The following is a 26,777-nucleotide window of genomic DNA, read 5'->3' as shown; positions in this document are numbered from 1 at the left end:
GTCAACTTGCACCCATGCCCTATTGGCCTAAACTAAGTCCTGGAGTCAAATTTCATGGCAGAGGATCCTGGGTAATGCTGTTTCCACCTGGAAAGCCATGAACCTAGCTTGAACTCTACTGCCACAGAAGACAGGGAAGACCAGAAGTTTCTGTTACACGTAACAACAGTTAGAAAAATATATTGCCTCTTACAAATAAGATAAATGCAACATGGTCAATCATATTCAACAAATATTTATTAAGTGCCTACTATGTGCCATATACTCTTTTATGTGTAAGAAAAATATTTTTTAAATTTTTTAAAATTTCAAAATACTAAGGGGGTACAAACGTTTACAGGTGTGCCCATGACCTAAATAGTGTTCATTGTACCCATTGGGTAGGTTTTTGCCCCTCCTCTCCTCTTCCATTCCCCCTGGTTGATTTCCACTGAGAAGAAAAATATTGTTAACATACTTTGGTTGATACTATGCAACACTAGAAACACATTTTTCCACTTTGGAAAAGACTTTTGCTCTTTCAGACATTAGAAGGCAACTGGAAAAAAGGCAGGGTTTTTATCTGCACATTGCAGGAAAAATATTCACACTGTCAAATTCCAGCAGCTGACACTATTGTCATTCTATAAATAAGCAGACACAAAAACCTCTTGGATAGTTCTTTGGATCTTGGTCTCATAAATCATAGCTTGCTTGTGTTATATTTATGCAACTTCAGGAACAACTCTTCAGAGGATGATATTAGATCACTGAGATTATATTCAACCTCAAAGGTGGGTTTTTTCCCCAAAACAATTAAGGCGACCAACACAGCAATCTTTGCAGTCATTCCCTTGATTTGGTAAGTCACACCATCTTCAGGGTTCACGTACTCAAAGAAATGAGTGATGATACTATGACCGAAAAATGTGACGTGCTTCTGGCGGTAGACTCGTGGGTGTAGGAAATAGTCCAGTGGCACCAGGAATGCATGCTTCACTTCATCTGGGTTAGGCTGGGCCCTGAAGTTGTGGTCTATAAAACCCACAACTGGGGTTACCAGTGTATATTTCTAAAAGCAGAAAACAAAATACAGCAATTAAGAAGTGAAGCCATATTGTTTCAAATGCTAAATTCAAGCCAGTTCCATGTAAGCTAAGAAAAGAATTGATGGCCAAAGCCATCAGTTACAGAAGGTGGGTAAGGGAAGGGGGAAAAACTTGCTCCGGAAGTAAATTTATGTCTCCTATGAAATGGGGGTAGTTACCTGCCCTACGCAAATGGGCATCTATGAGATGACTCTGAGAATATGAGGTATCTTCTGTGAATATAAACTAGCACAATCTTTTGGAATGGCAATTTGGCAATAGCAGGTGAAGACAAAGGAGCCGGACTTTCATGCTCCTTGCCCTCAGTTGGTCACTGGTTAACGGCTGTCTTGCCGGAAGTAAATTCCCAGGCACTTCCGGCTCCTGGGGTCACAGCCTAGCTGGGAGGGTTAATGGAGGAGTTGGAGGAAGAGCCTGTAGCATACCCCCCCGCTGTGACACCCCAAAACATCTCCAGATATTATCAAATGTCCCCTGAGGGCAGAATCACAGCAGGTTAAGAACCACTCAGAATATGCATATAAGTGTTCAATAAATGGCATTTTCATAATTCATTTAAAAAATACACAAGGGCCAATAAAACAAAAAAAAATCCTCCCTAGCACTTCCAAACACAGCACACTTTTCTGTAAAGCCTCTTTTCATTCTAATTTCACAATAATGTTATTGTAGAAATCTGCTCCAGGACTGTCAGGCCCCCTAGAAGACCCAACACTTTGCTGTGAGTACTGTTGTGTTCTATCCATGCACCCGCAGAATTCAGTAGCTCCTGGGGACCTCGAAAATGCGGTTAGTCTCACTTTGCAAACTTGTAACCAGGATGGTTCAATTTGTTCCATAGAGTTCTAAAATAAATCCTCCAAATGTGCTGGTGGGCTTGCAGCAATCAAAGGAAAAGAGTTCCCATTAGAAAAACAAAATGGAACGGGAAGTAATTGACACATTTCTTGTGTAATCCTTTTCTCTCCCCCCATTTCTCTCTCATACACGTACACTTTGCAAACATTTATTGAGTGGCTAATAGCTTCTTCCATACTAAATCTCCCCGAGCACTGATCTTTCTGTTTTTAAAATGGACCCAATTAAGACGGATGTTGTCCCAGCATGACTGATCTTCATAACACTGCACCACCGAGACTTCATGCTAAATGAAGGTAAAGGACGATCTGATCTACTGGTTTTCTAATTGTCAGGCATCAGGGAGGCTGTTCTTTTGAAATCAAAATGCACCTGGAAGCCCAGTGTATAAAACATAGCAAGTTGATGTCTGTCTCTGCTACAATGTGATCAGGGCACTTCACCCCATAGTGTCATCCCAAACTGTGACCCCAGTTGGACAATGAGAAACGTATCAGACAAAGCCAAACTGAGGGACATTCTGTGTAATACCTGACCACTACGCCTCAAAGGGACATGCTGGCCAGGCGCAGTGGCTCACGCCTGTAATCCTAGCACTCTGGGAGGCTGAGGAGGGCAGATTGCTCGAGGTCAGGAGTTCGAAACCAGCCTGAGCAAGAGCGAGACCCCATCTCTACTATAAATAGAAAGAAATTAATTGGCCAACTAATATATATAGAAAAAATTAGCTGGGCATGGTGGTGCATGCCTGTAGTCCCAGCTACTCGGGATGCTGAAGCAGCAGGATTGCTTGAGCTCAGGAGTTTGAGGTTGCTGTGAGCTAGGCTGACACCATGGCACTCATTCTAGCCTGGGAAACAAAGCAAGACTCTGTCTCAAAAAAAAAAAAAAAATATCAAAAGGACATGCTATTGAATACCTGACCACTACACCTCAAAGGGACATGCTACACAATACCTGACCACAACCCCTCAATGTCAGGGTCATGAGAATAAAGAAAAGTCTGAGACATGGCCACAGACCAGAGGACTAAGGAGACATGACAACCAAATACAGCTTGATATCTTGGATGAGATCCAGGTCAAAAGGGAGGACATTAGTAGAAAAACAAGTAAAGGGCAAATAAAACATAGAATTTAGTTAATAGTAATATACTGATATTGGTTTTTTTGTAGTTGTGACAAAAATGCCACAGTGAAGTGTGTTAACCACAGGGGAAACTGGGTGTGGGGTATACGAACACTGTGTACTATCTTTGCAACTTTTCCGTAAATCTATAACTATGCTAAAATTGAAATGAAAGGTTTTAATTTCATCAACATTTAAAGGTAAAACGTCTATGCTGATAAAATACTGCCGTTATCCAAGTTCAAGTTTGCAACATTTGCTCCTTCTAAAGTCAATTAGTACAACAATGAGGTTGTGGTGAACATACAGAAAATAAGATGTGGTTGTATCAGCTCCAGAATTCATTTTTTTAAATATTTTAAAATATATTTTGGTGTATACTAGCAAGGAAATCCTAAATCAACAGAAATGCATTTACACATAGGAATAGTTTTTAAACAGCGTGCCTAGTAATCTCGGGGTACTGCTTCATCCATGTGTTATAGAGGAAGCTGTATTCCATGGTATGCACAGAAATGAGTATCTTTAGGGCAAAAGTACTGCCTTGGTGGCCTCCAAGGGGATAAAGTTTGGTGATAGCATACTGTAGTGTGTATTATTTTTTCAACTGAACTCTCAGGATCCATGTACACTGGAGGAAAGTAAATGTGAACTGAGTGCTAATGCAATAATTCTGAAGCACCCTCAGGGTTCCATGGCACCCAGTTTGAAACCCATTGATGGAGTTCTGCCCTTTTATTTTTGCATGGGGACAGAGGGCCCCAGGTAGGCAAAGGGGCATTACCCACAGCAACTTAGCTCATGAGGAGCAATGTGCACACAAGAGCTCAGTCTCTTGACTTTACGTGCGGTACATTTGGGGTTATGTTTGGACAAACGTGGAATCCCGAGCACAGCAGATCCACCGGGGGCCCAAGAGAGTCTAAGAAAACCCTTACGTCAAACAGACACGGCACCAGGCGACAGATGACCTCCACTTGATGTCGACGCAGCCCCACTTCCTCCTGGGCTTCCCGCAGAGCCGTGGCTACGTCATCCACGTCTGTAGGTTCACGCTTTCCTCCAGGGAAGCAGACTTCTCCAGGGGACCTTTTTAGCTGGATGGTGAACAGACAGAGCGACAATGTGTGATTCCAAATTTGGAACTATTTATTCATCCATTCAACAAATATTTACTGAGCTTCTATTTTGTGCCAGAGACCATTCCTATGCTGGTGGTGATGGTGGTGAACAAGACAGGGTGGAAAAAAAGTTTTTCCTTGAATCTTTTAAAAAAACAATGAACTTTGAGAGTTTCCCTCCATCCAAGTTTTTTTCTATTTGCCCCCTAAAGATACCAGATTGACACTGATAGGGGAAAACAGCTTAAACGATCATATAAAGGGTAACGTCATCAACGGATCATTTTTTGTTGAGTCCTTAATTGGGTGCTTATCACAACTGAGCGTGCTGTTTCCCAAGGACTTTTCTAGAACACTGAGTCCTCAGAACAGTTTTTTGAGTTACTGTTTTTTAAATTTATTTTTTAATGAGGTGAAATTCACGTAACATAAAATTAACCATTTTAAAGTGAAAAATTCAGTGACATTTAATGCTGTATGTTGTATAACTATGCCCACTATTTAGTCCCTGAATATTTTCATTACTGCCAAAAGGAAACTCCACACACATTAAACAGTTGATCCCCATTTCCCCTGACCCCCACTTTCTGTCTCTGTGGATTTACCTACTCTGGACTTTTGTGTCCGGCTTCTCTGCCTCAGCCTAATGCTTTTGAGGTTCTTCTATGTTGTATCATGTATGAGTATTGCATTTCTTTTTATGGCTGAATAGCATTCCATTGTATGTACATATCATAATTTATCTGTTGATGGACATATAAGCTATTATACGATTATCATTTCCACTTTCAGACAAAGGAACTAAGGCTCAACGAGGCTAAATAACTTGACGAAGTTCACACAATGAGCTGGATAATAACCAGTGTTTAATTCTGGAGCCAGTGTTCTTAACCTGCACAACATATATTTATTAAGAGTTTACTCAAACCCAGAAAATATGGGCACTGGAGCTATTTGCACCCCACCTGTGTTGGCATCTCTCTTTATCTTTGTACACATTTGCAAAGGAACCAGAGGTCTCTCTCTTCCACCTATATCCTTGATTCCATTCCTTCCTGACTTTAGAAGAATTGATAGTGTCTCCATGTGTAGCATCCTAAATATTATGCCCTTTCTTATCTCTGTGTCTAAAATGATTTCTCTCCTATTTTGGGCATGGGTGGAGAGATACAAACCCTTCACCTTTTCTCTTCTGCAGGACCAAACATCTCAGAGGCAAACTGACCTCAATTTCTTTTTCACCCACTCCTGCCTAGTACCCGCTACCCTCTCTCTACTGAACTGTCCAGGAGACCTCAGGCACAGCAAGTTTCCTGGGTCTGCCTCTTGGATGCCATGAGGTCATGACAGCGTGCACCTCCTGGAGCTGCAGAAATGGTTTCATGATCTATGGCTGAAGCATGGGGAAGAGTGCCTGACCTGTGTTAAATATTTAATGACAAGAACTCAGAAGGTCAGTTCTTGATGTTTAGAAGCTAAATTAAGAAGTCATGTTGGAATTTTTAGCACCTGGGCTGATATATTTATGTAAGGATAAACTAGATACTTGTTATGATCTAAATGTTTATGTCCCTCCCAAATCCATATGTTGAAATCTTTACATTTAAGGGAAGGTATTAGGAGATGGGACGTTGGGGGAGTGATTAGGTCATGGGTGTGAAGCCCTCATCAGTGAGATCAGTGACATATAAAATATGCCTGAGAGAGATGCCTTGTCCCTTCTGCCCTGTGTGGACACAGTAAAGAGATGACCATCTATGAACTAGGAAGTGAGCCTTCTCCAGACACCAAATCTGCTGGCACCTTGGACTTCCCAGCCTCCAGAACTGTGAGCCATAAATTTCTGTTGTTTATAAGCCACCCCGCCTAAGGTGTTTTGTTATAGCAGCTCAAAAAGACTAAGACAATGCTGCCATACATTTTTTGGCATTCTATGATTTATAGCCCCAGTTTGGCAAGCCTTTAAAAAAACCAAAAAAACATTTTAAAGTTCTCTGCTGAAAAATCGGGAGCACTACAGGAATGCTACCATAGATAAATCCTCAGACACCTTCCCATCAATTCTAGTTATGAGAGCAGGTGAGAAGAAGGCTGATGGCCATGTTTCTACAGTTGTGAATCCTCACCACCCAGTGCAAATGTGTCTGACGAAATGCTTGAGAAGTAGACCTCATATGACAGCACCTCTGAAAAAGCACTTTATTGTTTGCAGGTCCAATTGCAAGGCAGCCAGTGACAGAGGCATCTCCAAGGAATCATCAGTTTGACAGAAATACAGACGTGATTTAATGACTATTTTAAATGTACAGTCATGTGCTGCTTAACCATGAGGCTGTGTTCTGAGAAATGCATTGTTAGGTGATTTTGTCCTTGTGCAAACATCGCAAAGTATATTTACCCTAACCTAGATCAGACAGCCTACTAAATGCCTATGGTATAGCCTAGCTTGTAAACCTGTATGGCATGTTACTGTTCTGAACATTCTGGGCAGTTGTAACACAATGGTTAAGTATTTGTGTATCTAAATGTATCTAAACACAGAGATGATACAGTAAAAATAGGATATAAAAGGTAAAAAAGGGTACACCTATATAGGATGCTTACCATGAACAGAGCATGCGGGGTAGGGAGTTGTTCTTGGTGAGTCAGTGAGTGAATAGACTTTAGAACACTTGGGCTACATTAAAATTATAAAGGAGAGTTTTCTTTTTTCAATAATAAATTAGCTTGTTGTAACTTTTTGACTTTATAAACATTGTAATTTTAAAAAACTTTTTTTGACTCTTTTGTAAGAATAATTACCTTAAAGATAAACATACTGTATAGCTGTACAAAAAATAAAAAAAAATCTTTGTACATTTTCTTATCTCCAAATGTGGAGATAAGAGAATAATTAGCAAAGCAGCTAATTCCTCAAAGCTGTAAAGTGGGCAGCTTTAAAGGTGGGAAGGTCTGTGCCCAGGTGTGTGATGGAGGAGGGGCGTTTGCCAGCTCTTTGCTGGGCACCAGGACTCTTAGAGGAGCCCCTTAACCAAGGTGGACCCTGACAGGGAAAAAAACGAAAACATATAATAACATATGTAATAGCCAATTGCATGCAGCAGTTACAGCATGCCAGCAGCTATGCCAAACCCTTTGCAGGTATCTTTTACTCTCAGAACAACCCTATACATTAGGCACAGTTTTCAGTCCCATTTTAGAGATGGGAAAACTGAGACCCAGGGAGATTAAGAACTTTGATCGATCCAGCTTCCAGGAGCTAGTGGGAGAACACACTTTCAAGGGGGGGGCGGATGGATACCTGGAGCCCCATTGCCCATCTACTGGGAGGAAATCTCTTGTGAGCTCCCTGCTTGTGTGATAGAGGGGCAGAGACCCAGTAATGCCCCAAGGAGAACTTCTCACCCCATAGCCAGATAGTATTCACAGTCGGATTTAATTAGATTTAAACACTTTTTTAAAAAGTGACCTTAATAATCAATAGGCAAAGCTGCTCTGGGTGAAACAAAACAAAAAATAAAGAGACCTGAGACCAACTTGCTTGGGATTTTGGTCTTATCTAGATTTTCTACATTATTGTCTGATAATTCAAAAAATATATGTAAGTGCTGCTTCTCCTGTGCTTACTGGCAGAGCTCAGAACAGACTCTGGCCTCTGGTTTCCATTTAAGTGTCTGTCCTCGATTTTCATCACCTCCTGAATTTATGTGTTGTTGCCTGGCCCAGACCAAAAAGAATCCACACATGTGTACTCCCAAGTCCACAAAACTTCAGCTGATCCATTCCTCGCTTTTTTTTTTGTTTGTTTGTTTTTGTTAACAAGATGTTTTCCATTATTCTGCTTTTAAAAAATGCTATTATGGTCCATTTTCTTTTAGTATTTGGATAACCATGAAATTACTGCTTTCCCAACTTTTCCTTGGAAATATCCCAACAGCAAGGATACAGTAACTGTACTCTTGGGTGAGTGGTAAGCCAGAAACTCTAGTCCCAGCCCAATATTTCTTTACGTTGAAAGTGTTTATCTTAAAACCTCAGGCTGTGTCTGCCACTTGACGCTAATGATGTCACTTGAAACTTACTGAATCCTTTCTTGCCAAGTGCCAGGGTTGTTTTAGCTGCTTAACATTTGTTACCCTGTGAAATCCTCACAGCAGCTGTATGAAACAGGTACTAATATTTTGTCCTCATTTTACAAGTGAAGAGACTGAAGCACAGAGAGGGTAAGTAACTAAGACAAAGTCACACAGCTGGCAAGGAGAGAGCCTGCATTCAACGTGGGCAGCTAGCTTCAGGACCTAGGCTGTTAACTTCTATGCTCTAGTATTTTCTCATTCTATCTAGGGTGAGATTAGCCTTAAACAGTGGCTCTAGGTGGGGGCAATTTTGCATCCCCTAATCCCTGCCAGGACAGTAGGCAATGCCTGTAGACATTAAGGACTGTCACAAAGGTTGTGTGTGTGTGTGTGTGTGTGTGTGTGTGTGTGTGCGCGTGCATGCATGCTACTGGCATGTCGTGGGTAGAGACCAGGGATGACACTAAACATCCCACAATGCACAGAACAGCCTCCCCAACAAAGATTTACCCAGTTCAAAATGCCAATAGCACCAAGGTTAGGTAATCCTGGTCTGAAAGCATTTTAAATTACTTGCTAGCTAAATTCCCTTTCTTTCCAAAACCACCTCCCAAAACCCACCATGTTATCCTGTGGCTTCTTGTATCCCTCCAACATGACAATTTTAAAAGTCCACTTGAGAATTGTGGCCTTAAAATGTGTGCAAATGACAAAATTTCATGAGGTTTTCAAATGCCCTGAGATTTAATGGCAGGAGCCTTTTTGTCCACCTACCTTCTCTGACCGCAGGGTGAGCAACAAATGGAGTTTTCCCCCTTTAGCCAACAGTGGTAAAAGGATGGAACATTTGTTATACGACAAGTGAGAATATTTGCTCCCAACATCGTGCTTTCTTAGGCGAGCCTTAGCATCATCTATCAAACTGTTTCTAAAAGGGAAACAAACCAGACAGACATTTCAGTAAGCAGAGTTATGGTAAAAAAGTGTCCAATCCTGCCTACATTTCTGCTTTGTTGTGTGGGGCTTATCTTTTCTGAATTTCAGTGTACTTTTCAATAACATGGCAGAAATAATAGTAGCTAAATTACATGGTTGTTGACAAGATGAAAATGAAGCAAAAAATCTAAGCACAGAGTTTAGTGCACAGGTTCACTTTGAAACCTAAATTAAATTTTACATTAAAATATGGTAAAAGGAGCCAGGTGTGGTGGCTCACACCTATAATCCTAGCTACATGGGAGACTGAGGTGGGAGGATCACTTAAGGCCAGGAGTTTGAGACCAGCCTATAAAATGTTTTTTCAATAATGCAGTAGTTGAACTTTGACATCCATAACCTTGGGGTAGATCACTGAAAATTAACATTTATATCAAACTCTCAGTGAGTTACTGGTGCTGTGGACCAGGGAAACACATTTTGTGAACCATTTCCTACTAATATGCAAGTATTTGGATTTATAACCACAAATGGTGCCCTTTTCATGAGAAGTGGATTTTTATTCCAGAAATGCAAAGATAACCATGTAACGATGTATGCAATCAATAAACGTGATTTACCACATAAACAATTAAAAAACCATATGATCATCTCAACTGATGCAAAGAAAGCACTTGCTAAAATCCAGCACTCTTAATGATAAAAACCTTCAACAAACTAGGCCTAGAAGGAACATACCTCAAAATACTAAAAGCTATATGTGACAAACCCACAGCCAACATCATACTGAATGGGGAAAAGTTAAAAGCATTCCCCCTAAAAAGGGGAACAAAAGACAAGGATGTCCACTTTTTTTTTAGGACGCCCACTTTTAGCACTCCTGTTCAACATAGTATTGGACTGCCAGAACACTGGGGCAAGAAAAAGAAACAAAGGGCATCCAAATTGGAATAAAGGAAGTCAAATTATATCTGCTGGTGAGATGATCTTATACTTTAAAAACCCTGAAGGCTCCTCCAAAAGACTAGATTTGATAAATGTAATTCAGTAAAGTCTCGGGATACAAAATCAATATATAAAAATCAGTAGCATTTATATATACTAATAATGACCAAGCTGAGAAATAAAACCTCAATCCCATTTACAATAGCTACAAAAAATAACATAATGTACCTAATATATATTCAACCAAGGAGGTGAAAAATCTCTGCAATGGTTTGGTCCTTTTGACGGGTGTATTTTGTTGCTGGTTTGCGTAATGAGTCCCTGCACCTCCCTAATTTATGTTCACCCAGAACTTCAGAATGTGACTTTATTCAGAAATAGGATCTTTTCAGATGTAATTAGTTAAGGATCTTGAGATGGCATGATCCTGGATTTACAGTGAGTCCCAAATCCCATGACTGGTGTCCTTGTAGGAAGAACAGAGGACACAGAGAGATACACACAGGAGAGAAGGCCATGTGGAGACAGAGGCAGAAGTTAGAGCAGGCATCCTCAAACTACAGCCCGAGGGCCACATACGGGCCGCCTAGCACATTTATCCAGCCCTCCGGGTGTTTTTGCCGCTGCTGCTGCCTGTCCTGCTTAGCAGCCAACTCGTCCCGGGCCCACAGTGCGCACTCTCCAACAGTCTGAGGGACAGTGAACTGGTCCCCTGTTTAAAAAGTTTTAGGACCCCTGGATTAGAGTGATGCTGCCACAAGCCAAGGAATGCCAGAAGCCACCAGAAGCTGGAAGAGGTAAGGAAAGATTGTCCCCTAAAGCCTGCAGAGGGAATGTGGCCCTGCTGACACCTTGATTTCAGACTTCCAGCCTTCCGAACCATGACAGAATAAATGTCTACTTTTTTAAGCCACTCAGTTTGTGGTACTTTGTTATGGCAGCCCTAGAAAACGAACAATTTGGTTTACTTTTTCTTTAGGAAGGTAGTTTTGCATTGTGGGCAAAATCAGATATTTAAGACAGCCAGAATTAGTTTCAAAAGTGTATAGGGAGGGCTGGGCGTGGTGGCTCACGCCTGTAATCCTAGCACTCTGGGAGGCCGAGGCGGGAGAATCGCTCAAGGTCAGCAGTTTGAGACCAGCCTGAGCAAGAGCGAGACCCTGTCTCTACTAAAAATAGAAAGAAATTAATTGCCCAACTAAAAATATATATATATATGAAAAAATTAGCTGGGCATGGTGGTGCATGCCTGTAGTCCCAGCTACTCGGGAGGCTGAGGCAGGAGGATTGCTTGAGCCCAGGAGTTGGAGGTTGCTGTGAGTGAGGCTGACGCCATGGCACTCTAGCTGGGGCAACAGAGTGAGACTCTGTTTCAAAAAAAAAAAAAAAGTGTATAGGAATAATATCTCTGAGTTTTAGTTCATCTGTGGCATGCCTTAGTGTATTTATGAAGATGAAATGATGCAGTTCCCAGGCGGTGGCTGGCACTCGGCTGGTGCTCAACGAATGGTAACTACTGTCATAAATTTCCCCATCTCAAGCTGTTATTAATATTTGTGGGAAGTGTTTGCTCTTCTTTTGCCTCTTTCTTCGTGGCAGAGCGCTCACTAGATGTGGTTGGGTAACACAGCAAATGGCCTGAAAAGAATCGCTCGATACTGGCTCGGAGGAGTCCAGCTTGCAGCCCGGTGTACGCAGGTCCTGTCCAAAAGTGGCAGGCCCAGGGGGTGGATGGACTCGACCAAGGGTGGATTTTAAGGAGAAGACCCCAGAACTGACCGGAGGAACCAGGCTGCAAAAAAAGTGTCTGTCCCCTTTAGGGGCTGGTCTTTGAAATAATCACCGTAAAGATAGCAACAATAGCAGCAGCCACCGCGTTCTGAGCGTGGGCGCACCGCACACTCTTTCAGTGCTTTTCTCATTTCATCCTCACAACAGTCCGGCAGGTGAGAACAGGACCCCGTCTGTGCTCAGAGAGGTTCCCTAAGTGACAGACCCGAAGTCACACATGAACTTGAACCTGGGGCTGCGCCCCCATCAGGGGCCCTGAGTTCCAACTGTGGGGAAGCGCTTTGCAGAAGAGCGAGACCGGCTGGGAAGAGGGGAGAGCCCAACCCGGCATGTGTGGCCGGGGAAGGTGCAAAGGTCTGGGGACCTGCGAGCTTGCATAGAGGGGAGGGCCCCGAGCCCGGGCGCGCAGGGCAGGCGGGAGCCGCAAGGTCAGGCCTGGTCGCGATCGAGGCCCGGCGAAGCGGGATTCGGGTGCCTGGGGCGGGAAAGCGTTACCTGACTGGCTCCTGGGGAGGACCAGGACGCGACATTGTCGTGGGGAACCTTTGTTTCCACTGAGTGACTCCTCGGAAGTGCTGGGCGGCACGGGCCTGCGCAGAGCAGCACCGGCCCGGGACGAGCCTGCAGCCGGAGGCGGGGCGGGGCTTAGGACGGGGGCGGGGCCAGAGGCGGGGCGCCGTGTGTGGGCGGGGCTTAGGGTCCGGTCTTGCTGGTCGAGTAAAGCAGTTTCTGCTCTGCTCTTCGCTGTTTCTGGAAAGCAAGAGGCTTATGGGAAATTGTGAAATTTATAATTGTAAAAGTTGTTTTGTTTTGTTTTAAATGAAAATGTCCGGGCGCGGTGGCTCATGCCTGTAATCCCAGCACTGGGGGAGGTCAAGGCCAGAGGATCCTTTGAGGCCAGGAGTTTGAGAGCAAGAACGTGGAGACCCCATTTCTACAAAAATAGAAAAATTAGCCAGGAGTGGTGGTGCATGTCTGTAGTCCCAGCTGCTTGGGAGGCTGAGGCAGGAGCATTGCTTGAGCCCAGGAGTTTGAGGTTGCAGTGACCTATGACGATGCCACTGCACTGTAGCCCTGGTGACAGAGTGAAAACTTGTCTTTAAAAAAAAATTTTTTTAAACAAAAATGCAATGCTGGTGAGGTGAGAGGATTCAGGCACTTCCATCCACTGTTGCTGGAAGGGTAAGGTGGTTCAGCTTTCCTGAACGACAGTTATCACATATTTACTGATCACTTACATGCAGATCCCACAGCAAAAGGAAGGCCACGTGGAGCTCACAGTCAAATGGGAGAAGAGACTTGAATCGAGCCATTATTTCAATACCACCACACAGAAGCAGTTGGCCCGTGAATTATGTGAATGTGATTGCTAAGGAGATATGCTAACCCCCCCTATCCAGTATTCATTGCACAGCTACAATGTACTGGGCATGGGGAGGTGACTAAGACATGGCCTTTGACCTCTAAGACCTCCCAGTCCGATGGGGTGTTACCAAACATGACTCTCAGCTCTAGTAACTCACAGTGTGTTCTTGGCTGTGGGTGTGAACGGAAGGGAGAATGGTTCAGAGAACTGAGTTGGAGGCTGAACGTTATTGTCTGGAGATATTATTTTCTTTTAGACATCCTTTGATTGTATCCTCATTTTTGAAGACGAGCAAACTGAGGCTCAGAGTGGTCGAGTGCCTTACCTATGGTCACACAGCTGGCAAATGGTGGAGCCGGTTGTTGATCCCATGCAATGAGCTGCAGGTTGTGCCCAGGGGGGCATTTGAAGGGTAGGTAGGATTTCAAGAGGCCAAGGTCGGGAATATAGCATTCAAGGCAGAGCGAATTGCAGAAGGCAAACTTGGGAGGGGAGTCCTGTTCAGAGGGGCAGGTGGTTCAGTGTGGCTAGAACAAAAAATGGCATTTGGCAGAGCAGAGCCCTGGAAGTAGATGAAAAGACTTTGGAAGCCACAGGAAGATGGAGGTTGACCTTCCTCCTAAAGGGAGACGAATAGCGAGTCTGGGTTTTAGGACAATCTTGGTGGAAGATGGGTTGGCAAGAGGCAAGAAACCAGATGCATTCAGGGAACTCTTCCAAAAGTCCACACTCAAGGAACCAGGAAAAGAGGCCTTTAAACTTTCTGAAAAACTCCCACACTCCCTGCATCAGAAATAGTGCAGTAAGAGTTTGATGGCCTTAAAGTAAAAAGCAGCAACTTGAGATGCTTTGGGGTGCACCAAGGCTATATACATAGTATCTTATTTCAAGTTCAAAAATACTGCTGCAAAATACTTGCCTTTTATGGCTTTTGTGAGGCTGGAAACTATAGCACAGTTACAATGTGAAATGTATCACATTTCACAATGTGAAATGTATCATGATAAGGTTATGTCTGTATCTCTGCAACTGCAAAACAACAGAGCTTCAAGGTTAATTGGTAGTGTCTTTTAGGAGAAATGACTTGTATCTGTAGCTTTTGCACACAGATTTGTTGGTACCGTGTTTCCCCGAAAATAAGACAGGGTCTTATATTTATTGTTCCTCAAGAAGTCACTCTAGGGCTTATTTTCAGGGGATGTGTTGTTTTCCCCTCAAAGCCTCAGCCTGCAGCACGCACAGGATGGCCGGGACCTGACAGGGGGAGCCAACCTTGTTGGTGGGGCTGCCCACACCTTTCCGGTCACCTGTGGGATAGTAGCTGTCACCACAGGGTAGATGAGAAGGGCTGTTCCTCTTCTTTACAGCTCTGCAAGAAAATGCCTGTGTTGTGCAGAGAAGCTGCGCAGCCACGCCCATCACTAGGTCTTATTTTGGGGGTAGGTCTTCTATTGCGCAAATGCTTACAAGTCCTGCTAGGGCTTATTTTATGGGTAGGTCTTATTTTTGGGGAAACATGGTAGTAACATAATTCAGGGAAATGTGTTGAAGATAAGCAAAGCGGTAAAAAGATCAGGATAGCCTGCAAAGCCACTATCTACAGGGAAGGTCTTTCAAAGCAGCACACCCTAGGGGCCAGGGTGGGCTTTATCTGCAGACCACTCACCGGGAACCTTTATTTAAACAGCACCTCTGGTCCAGGCCTGGGTGGTGCAGAGATAAAGAAAACACCAACCAGCTTTCGGGAGCACAGGATATCTGGGGAAAGAGACCTACAACAAACAATTAGCTTTAATGCCAGTTAAGTGCTCTAATCAAGGAGAAAGGGCTTAAGTGCTCTGGGGAAGGGAGTCGCAGCAGGGAAGTCATTAGTTTCGCCTGGGGATAGACAGTGGGGTCTGGGTAGGTAGTAGAAAGACAGTAGGAAAACTGGCAACATTTAGCAACTTCCTAGGGTGGAAAAATAATGCTCAAGAAATGTGAGTTTCCCCCCTTCCTTCCTCAGTTGGCAAGAAGGTCTCTAAACTAGAGGGAATTCTTAGGAGAGGACTTTCAGATTAAATCTCACACATGCATCAGAGTATAAGGTTTAAGACAAATGGGTTGAACATTTCAAAAAGCAGATACTTTCCCCTCTAACTTCCTCCAACTCATTCTTTACCCCAACGGGACACCAACTCTCCCCAACCTCCTTGTAAATCAGGGAGAGTCCAGAGAGCACAGCCTTCTCCCCCTGGGGAGGAAGGTCAGGGATTTCTTTGAAAATGGAGTTAGAATAGGTATTTCTCTGCACATAAGTCAGGGGAGCTCAGTATCAAAATCACCTGGGGGTGGGATGCTGCTTGGACAACTCAATGCCCCAACTCCTATCCTGCAGGTTCTTATATGGTGGAAATTCACCCAGGAATGCTCATTTCTAAGCAAGCCTCTAAGTGGTTCCAACAAAAGGGTTGAAGACACAGGCTCCAAAGAGGGACACTAAATGTTGGAAAGATAGGGTCACTTCCTTTTAACACGGTGATGTGGCAATCCCCAAGGGAAGGGGAGATAGTGGCCACCAAGGACCAGGAGGTGCCATCCTTGGTGACATTAGAATGATCTTCCTTTCTGGTCGTGGGAGTTGGCATTTTGGGTAGACCCATCTCTGCAGAGGCGCCAGGGATGTTGAATGGATTATTTTGCAGAAAGTGGGCTGGAGTGGACCAATTCCTACCGGTACATAATGTGGCTCTTGCCTTTTTTTTTTTTTTTAAAAAAAAAGACCCATTAAAAAGGAAATAGCTTGTCAATTTGGTTCAGCACGTTCCCTGGTTGAGCACTGATTCTTAGCTAGGCTGAGGCTTAGTTGGATGTTGGAGATATAGTGACATATAATAATTGGTCTGTGCACTTGATGGGCTAGTGTCAAATTGTACCAGAATCTATGGGGACTGATTAAACAGGTACTTGGGCCACAGCCTTGGGGAAGCTGGCGCACATGGGACCCAAGCACCAGCATTTGTAACCAGATCCTTGGGTGACTTTGATGTAAGTCTACATGTTGAAGAGTGAGAAATGGAGCCTGAATCTGAAAAAAATAAATGAAAGAGTGGAAATTAGCTAGGCCCAGGAAGTCTGGGTAGGCCCTTGAACCCAGAAGTCAGTGATGTAAGACTCAGTCTTTGATTTCTTGGCAGCAGATGTGGACTGGGAGCTAAAAGTAATATAGAAATTATAGGAAAAATGCTTCTGGAACTGCCCTTGGGGTCACATAATGTAAATACTGAGAATTTATTTTGAGGTGCTGCAAATGTGATTTCATGGATGGTGTTTTTTTTTTTTTATTCATGTTTAATTTTCATCGTGTAACAATAAAGCAGATCCACGCTTGCATATTAAGATGCCTTAAATCTCTGAGTTTCCACGAGCCAGCCTGCCAAGAACTGACAAACGTTGATAAGGGGGCATCCTTGACACACTTTATACCATTGTTGGTTCTCATTTCTGTGCACTTTTAGAAATGAGATAAAAATTAGTTATGTTCAGTTCCTTTACTGTCTTGTAATCTTTGTGTAATGGAACAATCAAGTAGGTTTAATTACCAGTGACAACTGTGCGGGGAAGTTTGTCATCTAAATGAAGGCTCCGTTAGGATGCACACCATGGCGTGACTCTGCCTCACAATGAAGAACATTCTGCTCTCAATTAGCATGAAAATTAGTTGTGAAATTGGCTTAGGATTTTCCAGTGATAGTGGGTAGCTGAGTGTCTGTGCAAGAAACAGACATCACTCCACAGGGAATTCATTCTTTCTGGCTTCACGTTGGCCTTCAGTCTGCCCCACCAGAACTCATAACTCCACCTGGGTTAACCTCTTTGGCTTTCACAGCCCGGGGAGGGGAGGCAGCGACTCTGGCTGGTGTTTGGCCTATGGCTGCCTGTCTTTGGGCGGCCTTAAGGTAGCCTGGTTAGGGAGGGAAGGCGCTGGTCATTGCTGGAAGTCTACAGAGGAAGCTGGAAATGTGGGTCGTCCTGGTGTTATTTCAAGGATCTGATGGTGAAAGATTGTATTTCTAGCAACACCATCCAAGTGAACTTTCCTCAATGATAGAAATGCTCTATATCTGTGCTCTCTCATATAGTAGCCACTAACCAACCAACCACAATTGGCTATTGAGCATCTAAAACGTGACTGGTGTGAACAAAGAACTAAATTTTTAATTTTGTTTACTTTTAATTAATGTAAGTTTAAGTAGCCACATGTAAGTAGTGGCTACTATATTAGTACAGTCTAAAGATTGTAGTTTCAACACACTGTGTACACACATAATATATGTGGCATCTGCTTTTATAAGTTTTTACGAGATGGTGCACTTGAAAATGAACTTGCTTCGATTTTTATCTACATGGAAGCAAAATACGTAACGTAAAACATATACACAACCAGAGGCTCTCAAAGGATGCTGTCTTTAGAAACCAATATCAGTGGGATATTCATTTAGGAGGTGAGTCATCTTTCTCGGAAAGGGCATCGGCCATCGGACTGTATTTCCTTTCCGCTTTGTCATTCAGAATACAGATGCACTTTGGAAGCAGAGATGAAAAGCAGAACCTATTTCCTTTATTTTTATTTGTCTTTCCTCCTGGTTGAAAGTAATATTTTGTTCCCCAAATAGATGCTAAGCGGCCAACCAACTAAGCTAATTTGTTTTACCCCATGGGAATTGAGATATTTATAGTTTCCACAACATGAGTCTTCCTCTGACCTTGCGTAATGATTAAAATCTGATGCTGTTGAGTGTAGGTAAAAATGTGTTCCTGAGAGCGTCCCACAGCCATAGGGTGGCCAGTGTTCTTTTCCCTGACCCCCTGCTAAAATCAGGTGAGTTTTACCCTCCTCCCTTCAACTTAATTATGACCTTATAATAATGACACATCACCTACAGTGACTCATGCTTGAGGACCCGAGTGTTAGGCAGTGTAGGACATTGTGTTCCTTGCTTTTATATGAATAGGTTTATTGAATCCTCATAACCGCCCCTTAAGGTAGACTTGTTTTTTTCCTCTTTCCTTTTGCAGAAGTGTATGCTGAGGCAGAGAGCAGATAAACAACTTAGTGTCATAAGGCGGTTACAGATGGAGTGAGGATTTGAGCAAAAACCATTTCACTCCAATGTCAACATCTATTCTATGACATTTTGATCCTTATTTAACATTTTTTTTATACTTTTATGTCTGTTTTTATAAGTGTCCATTTTATTGCTTCTTTATACATACACATAAATACGTATATATGGATGACCTCAGACATCTTTTGTTTGAAATGTACAGGCAAGCCTTGATTGTAGGCTTAGTTCCAGGCCACTGCAATACAGCAGATATCAAAATAAAGTAAGTCACACAAATGTTTTGGTTACCCAGTGCATATAAAAGTTATATTTATACTGTAATCTGTTAAGTGTACAATAGCATTATGTCTTAAAAAAGCAGTGCACATACTTTAATCAAAAATACTTTATTGTTAAAAATGCTACCTATGATTTGTGACTCCAGTGAGCTGTCATGCTTTGCTGATGGAGGGTCTTGCCTCAGTGTTGGTGGCTGCTACTGACCAGGTTGGTGGCTGTGGCCATTTCTTAAAATACGACCACAATGAAGTTTGTCACATCAATTGACTCTTCCTTTCATGAAAGATTTCTTTGTAGCATGTGATGTAGTTTGACAGCAATTTACCCATAGTAGAACTTCTTTCAAAATTGGAATCAATCCTCTCAAATCCTACCATATGTTTATTAATTACGTTGGTATAATATGATCCTTTATTGTCATTTTAACAACGTTCACAGCATTTTCACCAGGACTAGATTTCATCTCAAGAAACCACTTTCTTTGTTTATCCATAAGAAGCAACTCCTCATCTGTTAAAGGTTTGTCATGAGATCACAGAAATTCAGTTACATCTTCAGGCCCAACTTCCAATTCTAGTTCTTTTGCTATTTCTACTACATCTTCAGTTACTTCCTCCAATGAAGTCTTTCTTTTTTTCCTAATTTCTTAAGATTCCAACATTCTACCTCCAATGAAATCTTGAACCCCTTAAAGTGATCCATGAGCATTGTAATCAGTTTCTTCTAAACTTCTGTTCATGTTGATATTGTGACCTTCCCCCAATGTTCTTAATGGCATCTAGAATGGCGATTTCTTTCCAGAAGGTTTTCAATTTAGTTTTCCTAGATTCATCAGAGGAATAACTGTGTATGACTGCTATAGCTTTACAAAATATATTTCTTAAATAATAAGACTTGAAGGTTGAAATTTCTCCATGATCCACGGGCTACAGAAAGGATGTTGTATTAGCAGGCATGGAAACAACATTAATCTCCTTGTACATCTCCATCAGAGCTCTTGGGTGAATAGGTGCATTGTCAATGAGTTGTAACATTTTGAAAGGAATCCATTTTTCTGAGCAGTAGCTCTCAATAGTCGGCCTAAAATATAAAGTAAACCATGCTGTAAACAGTTGTGCTGTCATCCGGGCTTTGCTGCTCCATTCATAGAGTACAGGCTGAGTATATTTAGCTTAATTCTTCTGGGCCCTAAAATTTCAGAATGGTAAATGAGCAATGGCATCAACTTATTAAACTCATCAGCTGCATTAACCCCTACCAAGAGAGTCAGCTTGTCCTTTGAAGCTTTGAAGCCAGGCATTAGCTTCTCCTCTCTCGCTATGAAAGTCCTAGATGGCATCTTCTTCCAAAACAAGGCTGTTTCATCCACATTGAAAGCCTGTTGTTTAGTGTAGCCACGTGCATCAGTTACCTTAGCTACGTCTACTAGATGACAAGCGGCAGCTTCTGCATCAGCACTTGCTACATCCGCCTGTGCTTTTAGGTTGTAGAGGTGGCTTCTTTCCTTAATCCTTATGCACCAATTTCTGCTATTAATAGCCTCAAACACTTCTTCTGCAGCTTACTCACCTGTCTCAGCCTTCGGAGAATTGAAGAGAGTTAGGGCCTTGCTCTGGGCTAGGCTTTGGCTTAAGGGAATGAATGTTATGGCTGGTTTGACCACTAACACTTCCTCCATATCAGCAGTAAGGCTGTTTTCCTTTTGTTCATCATTCATATGTTCACTGGAGTAGCACTTACTTTTAATTTCCTTCGAGAACTTTTCCTTTGCGTCCGCAACTTGGCTAACCACGTGGCACAGAGGCCCAGCTTTCAGCCTGGGTGTTGGCTTTGACATGCCTTCCTCACTAAGCTTCATCATTTCCAGCTTTTGAGTTAGAGTGGGAGACATGTGACTCTTCCTTTCACTTGAACACTTAGAGGCCATTGTAGGGATATTAATTGGCCCAAGTTCAATATTGTTGTGTCTTGAGAAATAGGGAGGCCCAAGAAGAGGGAGAGAGATGGGGGAATGGTGGGTTGGTGGAGCAGTCAGAACACGCCCAACATTTACTAAGTTTGCTGTCTTACTTGGGTGTGGTTTGTAGTGGCTCAAAACAATTACAGTCTTAACACCAAAGATCACCAATCACAGATCACCAGAATGGATGTAATAATAATTACAAAGTTTACAGTATTGTGAGAGTTACCAAAAATGTGACACAGAAACATGAAGTGAGCACGCGCTGTTTTGGAAAAATGGTGCAGACAGACTTGCTTGACACGGGATTGCCACAAGCCTTCAATTTGAAAATAAAACAACATAGCTGTGACGTGCAGTAAAGTGAAGCATAATACAATGAGGTATACCTGGGTAGCCTGCCTATTTAACAAAATGGTTTGAGGTGGTTTACCAGACATTAAAACTAAAGCTGACTGAGCAACATGAACGCTACAAACAGGAAAGGGGAGGAAATTGTACCAGAAGCTGAGGATAAAGCGACAGGATGTTCAGTGCACTTAACCCTTTGCACTTGGATATCAAGTGTGACTCGACATGGTCAGCATCGGAAGCAGCAAGAGAAAAAAGCAAGCGAGTGCAAAGGGTTAAATCAATCTTTGAACGTCTAGGTGGCCATGAAAACAAAACAAAATCCTTCTCTCTTTCTCACTCCATGTCTACATCCTGCTAAATGTTTCCACCTTGTCTTTTCCTTATAGTATGCCCACAGATGAGGGGATCTAGAGCTGCTGGGGAGGACCACGTCTCGTCCCCCTCATAGGACAGAAGAGAAAGTGAGAGAAGGTGAGTATTTAAATCTTAAGTCCGTCCTAGCCCCCGAGGGGTGTGCGTTTAACTCTTGTTGTTTTCAGAGCACTGACCTCACAACGCTGATACTGGTTGCAGTCCTGGCCCCAGTCCAGCACACTGGAGAAGGGCCTACAAAGATTGCAGTCCGTCCCTGGTAGAGTAGGATTTTAAGTAACTTATGAATGCCACAGAAAGACGACATGTAACCAGAGAGAGCTTAGAAGAAATGGAGCTGGCATTGTTACTGAGCAGTACTGCGCTTGGGTTGAGTTTGAATATTCTGGAACCTGCTGAAACTGCATTCGAATCCTGCCTCCGGTCTTGCCTACAGGTTTAAACTGGCTGATGAAATAATGGGACCACCCCCATAGGGCTATGTTAGCACTAGTTGAAATGATGTTCATAAAATAGCATAGTCAGTGCTTGGTTACATGACACACGCCCCATGAGTGCCAGTGTGACACATGCTGATTTACAGAGATCTTACTGAGTTCACTGTTGCTCACCTTTATAATCTGACTATGCTGGGAATTCAAATACAACGCATTTCAGCTGCATGTGGAGACATTACATTGGTCACCAATTTCTAGTTCTCTGTTTCTTCCTGGACATTTAGAAGACTCTTCTTCCCAGCTTCCTTCACAGCTAGGCAGAGTTATGAAATCTCCCTGGGCAATGAAATATGAGAGGGAGTGATGAGTGTCCCTTATAAGTGACAGAGTGAACAAGCCACTGCAGGAGTATCCAGTCTCTGCCTTGCAACTGTATCCTGGAGCCATAGGTTGGGGAGACTGTGTCCCAAGATGGTAGAGCTCTGTTGGCCTTGGGTCTTGGGGAGACCACTCCCCTCACCCCATTCCCACCATCACATGCAATATGGTGGACATGTAATGTGAGCATGACATGTAATAAAACTAAGCCACTGAAAATTTCTGTTTATGATTTTACTGTTTAGCCCTTTCTATCTGGACGACGGCACTTCAGTCAACAGAATCCTAGTACCCAGAGGCAATTTTGATGCAACGGAAACAGATACCTTGATTTCTACCGAAATTAAGGTTAAAATTATGCTAACCTTGCTTACACTCTTATTGTGAAATTATACCCTTCCATCCAGCAAACACTGAGATCAGGTTAATCAAAGGGAGTGGTGGTTCTCTGAAATACTGCATGCTCAGCAGTTTTTATTTCTATTATGTTGTTGGTACAGTTAGATCCTGGAAAAATGTTCGTTGTAGTTAAGTGTGTATCTCACCACAGATCTATCACGTGATGCAAAGCCTACATACATATGGAAACATAAGTATATAGTTGTTAGTATGTGATGGTTTTATAGCTCAGACTATAGATGAATCTGGATAAAGATGGATCTGGGGTCTGGCCTGGGGTTTTAAGATTGCCACCACACGGTCTGATTTCTTTGAGACGTTGAGAGAGGATTTGTCAGGAAGAGACCTGCGTTGGTCCCCAGGTAGCAAGTGCACTAGAGCGTCTTCCCTCATCCGGAAGTGAGGTAGAGCATCCAACAGAAAGAAATCATACATAAAGGTAAGAAGAATACATTGCTCTTGAGAACAGTGGTTGTCGAACACCAGGGTGCATCAGTGTTTCTTGGAGATCTCGTTAATGCACAGATTTCTGGGCTCCTCCCTAGAGTTTCTGATTCAGTTTCTGATTCATGGGGCCTGAGAATTTGCATTTCTCACAAGCTCCTTGGTGATGCTGCTGCTCTGGGAACCGCACTTTGAGAACCGCTGCTCCAGAGACTTGATGGTCCAGGTGTGGTGTGTGGATTAACAGCATCAGCATCCCCTGGGAGCTTGGTAGGCTGCAGAGCCCCAGGCACCATCCCAGACCTGCTGAATCACAACCTGAATTTAACCAGAATTCCCAGGCGAGTTGTACTCACAGTGCGATCTGAGAAGCATCCTATTGGAGGAAAGAGAAAGTGGTTTCCAGGAGGACACGAGCTTTTGAGAACCCACCAGCTCCCAGCAATGGCTCAGTTTCCCTGGTGTCTATCAAGTTCAGCCATTATCCGTTCCTGTTTTGTGATTATATTGAACAGGTTTTCATGCTCCTCTAATCCCCAGGTGAAGTAAACTTCCCAGATCTGTGCCTGTTGTAAGTTACCAATTTGCACAACACTGCAGTGGAGGCAACAGCACCTACACTGCACATTGAGCAGTGTAGGATGCATTGGCTCTGAGTTTCAATCTGGCTTTGCTACTTCACTACTGCATGTCTTTGGACACGATAATCTCCCTAAGCCTCCTTGTAAAGGAGCCGAATTGCAGGCTCTACCTCTAGGATTGCTGTGCATTGTTAATGCGTGGAGAATGAGACCAATTTGGGGCATGTAGTAAGTGTACCTTAAACGATAGTGATTATTACGTCCTCTTATGAAGTCTTCAAGTCTCAGCTTCTACCACGATTTCTTATCTACATGCCTGGACACATGCTGTGAACAATGTTGATGGCTGAACTTGTGCATACCTGTCTCATTCATCTCCGTGTCTTGAGAGTACTCAGCACAAGTTCTTTCACATATTGGATGATCAGAAAAGGCTGGCCAAATGAGTAAACCTTCCAGTGTGTCTGTGTGCATTGTCTGCATGCTTACACTACCTGCCAGGCTGGGAAGTCAGTCTCATAGGAGCACACATCAGCAGGCAAGACTGAGAAAGATCCAGCGTAATCAAGCAGGAAATGGCTTCCCCAATCTCCCCAATTCTTGAAAGCTACCTCGGCATCAGAGAGAGGCAAAGTCAAAGTCAAGGCACTGGCTGAATCTCAGTGGCACATCAGGGTTTCAGAAGACACACCCAGGATGAGATGACCAAGGAGAAAGGGACAGACACCAAGGGAGGAGGGGAGCTGAGGCCAAAACCCAGCCCCCATGGGCTGCTTGCTTCAAGTTCTCTCCGAGGGATGGATGGATGGTGCTTGGCAGGTCCTGAAACTCATTCACCCACACAGGTGACCACATCTCCTCTCATCCCCTCCCCTCTCTACTGCCACCACCTCTAGCTTCTCTCATCCTATTGAAAGGATAGAAACCCCCAGGGAGGATCACCACCAACTGTGGGCTGCCAGGACATCCCAGACTGGCAGACTGTCACTTTATTTAACTCCAGACTTCAGACACTGCCTACCTGCTTCACTATGGTCCCTGACAAAGACTGTTCCCTTGATCAAATGTTAGGCACTCTGAGCCCTCTGCTCAATGAGGCTTCTACCTTGGCTCTGGTCCTGTCTTTGGCCTGCTTGGCTCAGTGTCAGCAAGAATGTTGCCAAGTCGGTTTAGCAAGGATCCTTTACCCTTGATATCTGACCACCCCCAATATCTGATCGGGGTCCTCACCCCCTACGTTTGATGTGTAAGTCCTTGACCTGCTGTCAGCATAACTTCCCTACCCTCCACGTCACCCCTTAGTAATCTATCCACTGACCCCTCATTCTGCTCACTAGCCACCAATCCCCAGCTAACGTTAGTCACTATATTTGGAGTTGAGCCCAATCTCTCCCAAGACTATTGTGACAGTCTTGACACCTCTTGCAACAGACCCGAATAAAGTCCTCCTTACCATTTTTAGCATGTGCCAGGATAATTTTTTTTTCTTTAACAATCCTCTGATCTGAGTACAGTGTGTGGCTGTCATAAATGTGTGTGATATATAATAGCTGCTGCCTTGGCATACATTTTTAGACCTGACGTAAGTTATGCAGGCTTGCAGTCATACCCTGTCACCTTCGGCCTGGTGAGGACGTCCCTTCCCTCTGTGGTTATTTGCAACATAGCGTGCTTACTCCTCGTCTCAGTGGCTCCCCAAAGCCCAACACGCCCCACAGCTGCTGACCATGATAAAACCTCATGGTCAACACCAGAGTCAGGTAAATAGGTTCATTCCTTCTCACACATGTTTTCCTTAAACTAGCTGTTGGCAACCCCAACCTCTCTGGAATCTGTAAGTCACACACTTCTTGTTTCATGCTTTTTTTTTTTTTGAGACAAAGTCTTACTTTGTTGCCCAGGCTAGAGTGAGTGCCGTGGCGTCAGCCTAGCTCACAGCAACCTCAAACTCCTGGGCTCGAGTGATCCTTCTGCCTCAGCCTCCCAAGTAGCTGGGACTACAGGCATGCGCCACCATGCCCGGCTAATTTTTTTTATATATATATCAGTTGGCCAATTAATTTCTTTCTATTTATAGTAGAGACGGGGTCTCGCTCTTGCTCAGGCTGGTTTTGAACTCCTGACCTTGAGCAATCCGCCCGCCTCGGCCTCCCAAGAGCTAGGATTACAGGCGTGAGCCACAGCGCCCGGCCCTTGTTTCATGCTTTTTGGTTGCCCATTCTACATGTGTCTCACCTGAACGACACACCCAAACCTCACTCTCCTGGCCAGGGCTGTCCTAGAGTGTGGCTGTCTCGGCTTTTAGCTACTTTGCAGAAAGAGACCTCAAGACTGAATTATAGGAGTCACAACAGTAGCCCATAATAGTTTTTTTTTTATTGTTTCAAAATATTAAGGGGATAAAAATGTTTTTGTTACATAGATACCTTGTCTAATGCTTAAGTCAGGGCTTTGAGTGTGCCCATCACCTCAATAGTGTTCATTGTACCTGATAGGTAGCTTTTTACCCCTTCCTTCCTTCCCCCCTTCTTGATTTCCAATGGCCTTTAGATCTCTCTGTATTTTTGCCTATCAATTAGCTCCCAATTATTAGAGAGTATATATGGTGTTTGTTTTCCATTCTTGAGATGGTTCACTGAGGATGATGATTTCCAATTCCTTCCAAATTGCTGCAAAAGACATTATTTCATTCCTTTTTTATGGCTGAGTAGTACTCCATGGTCTATATACGCCACATTTTCTTAATCTGCTCATGAATTGATGGGCACTTAGGTTGATTCCACATTTTGCGATTGTGAATCATGCTGCAATAAACATTGGATGCTGGTGTCTTTTTGATAAAATGACTTTTTTTCCTTTAGGCAGATACCCAGCAGTGGGATTGCTAGATTGACTGGTAAGTCTGCATTTATTTATCTGAGGAATCTCCATACTATTTCCCGTAGAGTTTGTACTAATTTGCAGTCCCACCAACAGTATATAAGCATTCCTTTCTCTCTGCATCTATTCTTTTTTGACTTTTTAATAAAGGCCGTTCTGACAGGGGTGAGATGGTACCTCATTGTAGTTTTCATTTGCATTTCCCTGATGATTAGTGGTGTTGAGCATTTCTTCCTATGTTTCTTGGCCATTTGTCTATCTTCTTTTGAAAAAGTT

General features: G+C 43.3%; 1 protein-coding gene across 1 annotated transcript; it reads right to left on the bottom strand.

The window, feature by feature from the left end:
* Positions 1–219: 219 nt before the first annotated feature.
* On the bottom strand, positions 220–12,573 carry NUDT7 (nudix hydrolase 7). Its single transcript, XM_012772546.2, has 4 exons — positions 12,439–12,573; positions 9,046–9,199; positions 4,013–4,171; positions 220–1,051 (listed from the first exon to the last, which is right to left on the bottom strand). The coding sequence occupies exons 1-4, from the start codon at positions 12,471–12,473 to the stop codon at positions 683–685; spliced, it is 717 nt and encodes a 238-aa protein (XP_012628000.1). The 5' UTR covers positions 12,474–12,573; the 3' UTR covers positions 220–682.
* Between the last annotated feature and the right edge of the window lie 14,204 nt (positions 12,574–26,777).

This window comes from Microcebus murinus, chromosome 20, assembly GCF_040939455.1.
Source record: "Microcebus murinus isolate Inina chromosome 20, M.murinus_Inina_mat1.0, whole genome shotgun sequence".
Taxonomy (NCBI): Eukaryota; Metazoa; Chordata; class Mammalia; order Primates; family Cheirogaleidae; genus Microcebus; species Microcebus murinus.
This window is presented reverse-complemented; position numbering and strand designations above follow the sequence as displayed.